The following is a 2,500-nucleotide window of genomic DNA, read 5'->3' on the forward strand; positions in this document are numbered from 1 at the left end:
TACACATACACACACGCACACACACATACACACACACACACACACACACACACACATATATACACACACACACACACGCATACACACATACACACGCATATATATATATATATATATATATATATATATATATATATGAATATATATATATATATGTGTATATATATATATATATATATATATATATATATATATATATATATATATATATATATATATATATATATATATATATATATATATATATATATATATATATATATATATATATATATATATATATATATATATATATATATTTATATATATATATGAATGTATATACTGTATATATATATGAATATATTTATATATATTATTATATATATTTACACACACACTCATACATATATAGAAAGAGAGAGAGAGATACCGAGAAAAAGACAAAGTGAGACAGAGAAACATAGAGAGCGGAAGGAGGATGTGCGTGTATATATGTACATATATATATATATATATATATATATATATATATATATATATATATATATGTGTGTGTGTGTGTGTGTGTGTGTGTGTGTGTGTGTGTGTGTGTGTGTGTGTGTGTGTGTGTGTGTGTGTGTGTGTGTGTGAATTTTATATATGTATATATATATATATATATATATATATATATATATATATATATATATACATAAATGTATAAATGTAAATATGTGTGTGTGTGTGCGTGTGATTGAAAGGAAATTTACTTACAAACCAATCGCACCCCAGTAAGGCGTTCCCTTAGGCATTGCTTCTTTCGTGATCCATATCCATTTTCCTTCCTCAATCTGGTCGTAACCGCCTACCCATACATTCTTGGCCCGGGCTGTGGCTTGAAAAGAGAGAGAGATAAACAATTATACAGAAATGCAGACATGTAAGTGTGTGTATATGTGCATACCTACATGTATATACATACATAATATATATATATATATATATATATATATATATATATATATATATATATATATATATATATATATATATATAACAAAAGAAACTGTTGTAGTAAGTAAGGGTGGACTTTTAAATTTGTCAAAAAATGGACCAAACCTCCATGGCCTTGGCTGAAGGCTGCACACCCCTCTTTGCTGCACTCTCTTTTCAACTCTTTACTATGTGTTTTTGGGTTGGTAACAATCAATTTATAGTTCTTTTATAGTACAAGTAATATACTTTCATTTGATCTTAATTATGATCTGATTAAAGCTAGAATTTTGATTTGGTTTCCAAATAATTTCAACAAGCTCCTGCCTGGGATGACGCTTGGTCAAAAAAAAATTTTGTCCTCTCTTATTATGTTGATTAATAAGGTTTATAGTCAGTTTTCCTTCATATCTGTGATATTACTGTGGTAATAAATATGAACTATCACTGGAATTACCCTTGTTAGCAAACCATTGTTAAGGGAATGTACTGGATCGTTTTAGGTAGTCTCGACGAGCTGTGAGCCGCGACGTGAGTGCTCCCTTACTCCTTGACCGCTGCTCGCACTCCACGGTCAGACTAGCATGCCTGCCTCTCAACGTGTCTCTTATTAGGCAACTTCAGGTGTTTATTACTAGTTTTCGGCGGGAGTGTTTTTCACGGATACATGTCTGATTCCTTTAGTTTCTTTAGTGTATAGTTTAAGTGTTCTTTCATCTTTGCAGTGTCCTACGTTTTGTTTTATGTCTATTAAAGCCTACAATATGGCCCGATGTGTTTTTCTACCCACATCAATTACACTATTTGTATAAACATTCTTTTCATGTACTATAGAATTATATTCCAAATTAGGTTAAATCTCAATTTTACTTTTAATTGTAAATATAAAATGGTTACCGTAATGTCATTTAGTACTAAATTGTAATTAATATATTACGTTACTAATATTTGATGCAACTTTGTATATATTTATGATGGTTTGTTATTTTAGTTATTGTTCACTGAAGATGGGTGAAGTCAAACCGAAACGTTTCATTGAAAAGTTCAATCCTTATTTTGTTAACCTTCAGAATGTTTTTTTCTGGCAACAATGGTGGTTAAGTTCATATTACTTCGCCGCTTCCTACTTGGAGGTTCCACAGCTGCTGTTATATATATTTGCTTTAGACACTTCTGTGGTGTAAACAAGCATATGCCCTCACAAGAAATAGCTGCATAAAAGGATGTCTCATTAGACAGCAGGGGGCAGACAGCAGAAGGAGATGTGGGAGAGCAGAGAGAGACCAGGTCAGACAACTGTCTCACTCGTCATCACTACAGTATCAAGGGCACAGGTTTCTCATGGGTTCACACATCTACCTCCCCAGTTAACCCTCCAGCAAAGACCCTATTCATTCAACCTGCTCACAAGCCCAACCTTATAACATCTGGTGGCCAGCAGTGGAAGAACTTCACAACGCTTATGGACAAAGTGACGAAGTGCCTCCTCATCTCCTTTCATGCTCAGCCATTGGTATTATGTCCTCTTCTATCTCATGCCACCCAC

General features: G+C 32.5%; 1 protein-coding gene across 3 annotated transcripts in view; it reads right to left on the reverse strand.

Moving 5' to 3' along the window:
- The window catches only part of LOC113828594 (type-2 ice-structuring protein), a 13,432-nt gene that overhangs the window by 761 nt on the left and 10,171 nt on the right, over positions 1 to 2,500 (reverse strand). For all 3 annotated transcript variants that reach the window (XM_070113267.1, XM_070113269.1, XM_070113268.1), the window contains one exon: positions 736 to 856. In XM_070113267.1, coding sequence (XP_069969368.1) covers positions 736 to 856 — 121 coding nt within the window. The remainder of the gene's footprint in view (positions 1 to 735; positions 857 to 2,500) is intronic.

Source organism: Penaeus vannamei, chromosome 34 (assembly GCF_042767895.1).
Source record: "Penaeus vannamei isolate JL-2024 chromosome 34, ASM4276789v1, whole genome shotgun sequence".
Lineage (NCBI taxonomy): Eukaryota > Metazoa > Arthropoda > Malacostraca > Decapoda > Penaeidae > Penaeus > Penaeus vannamei.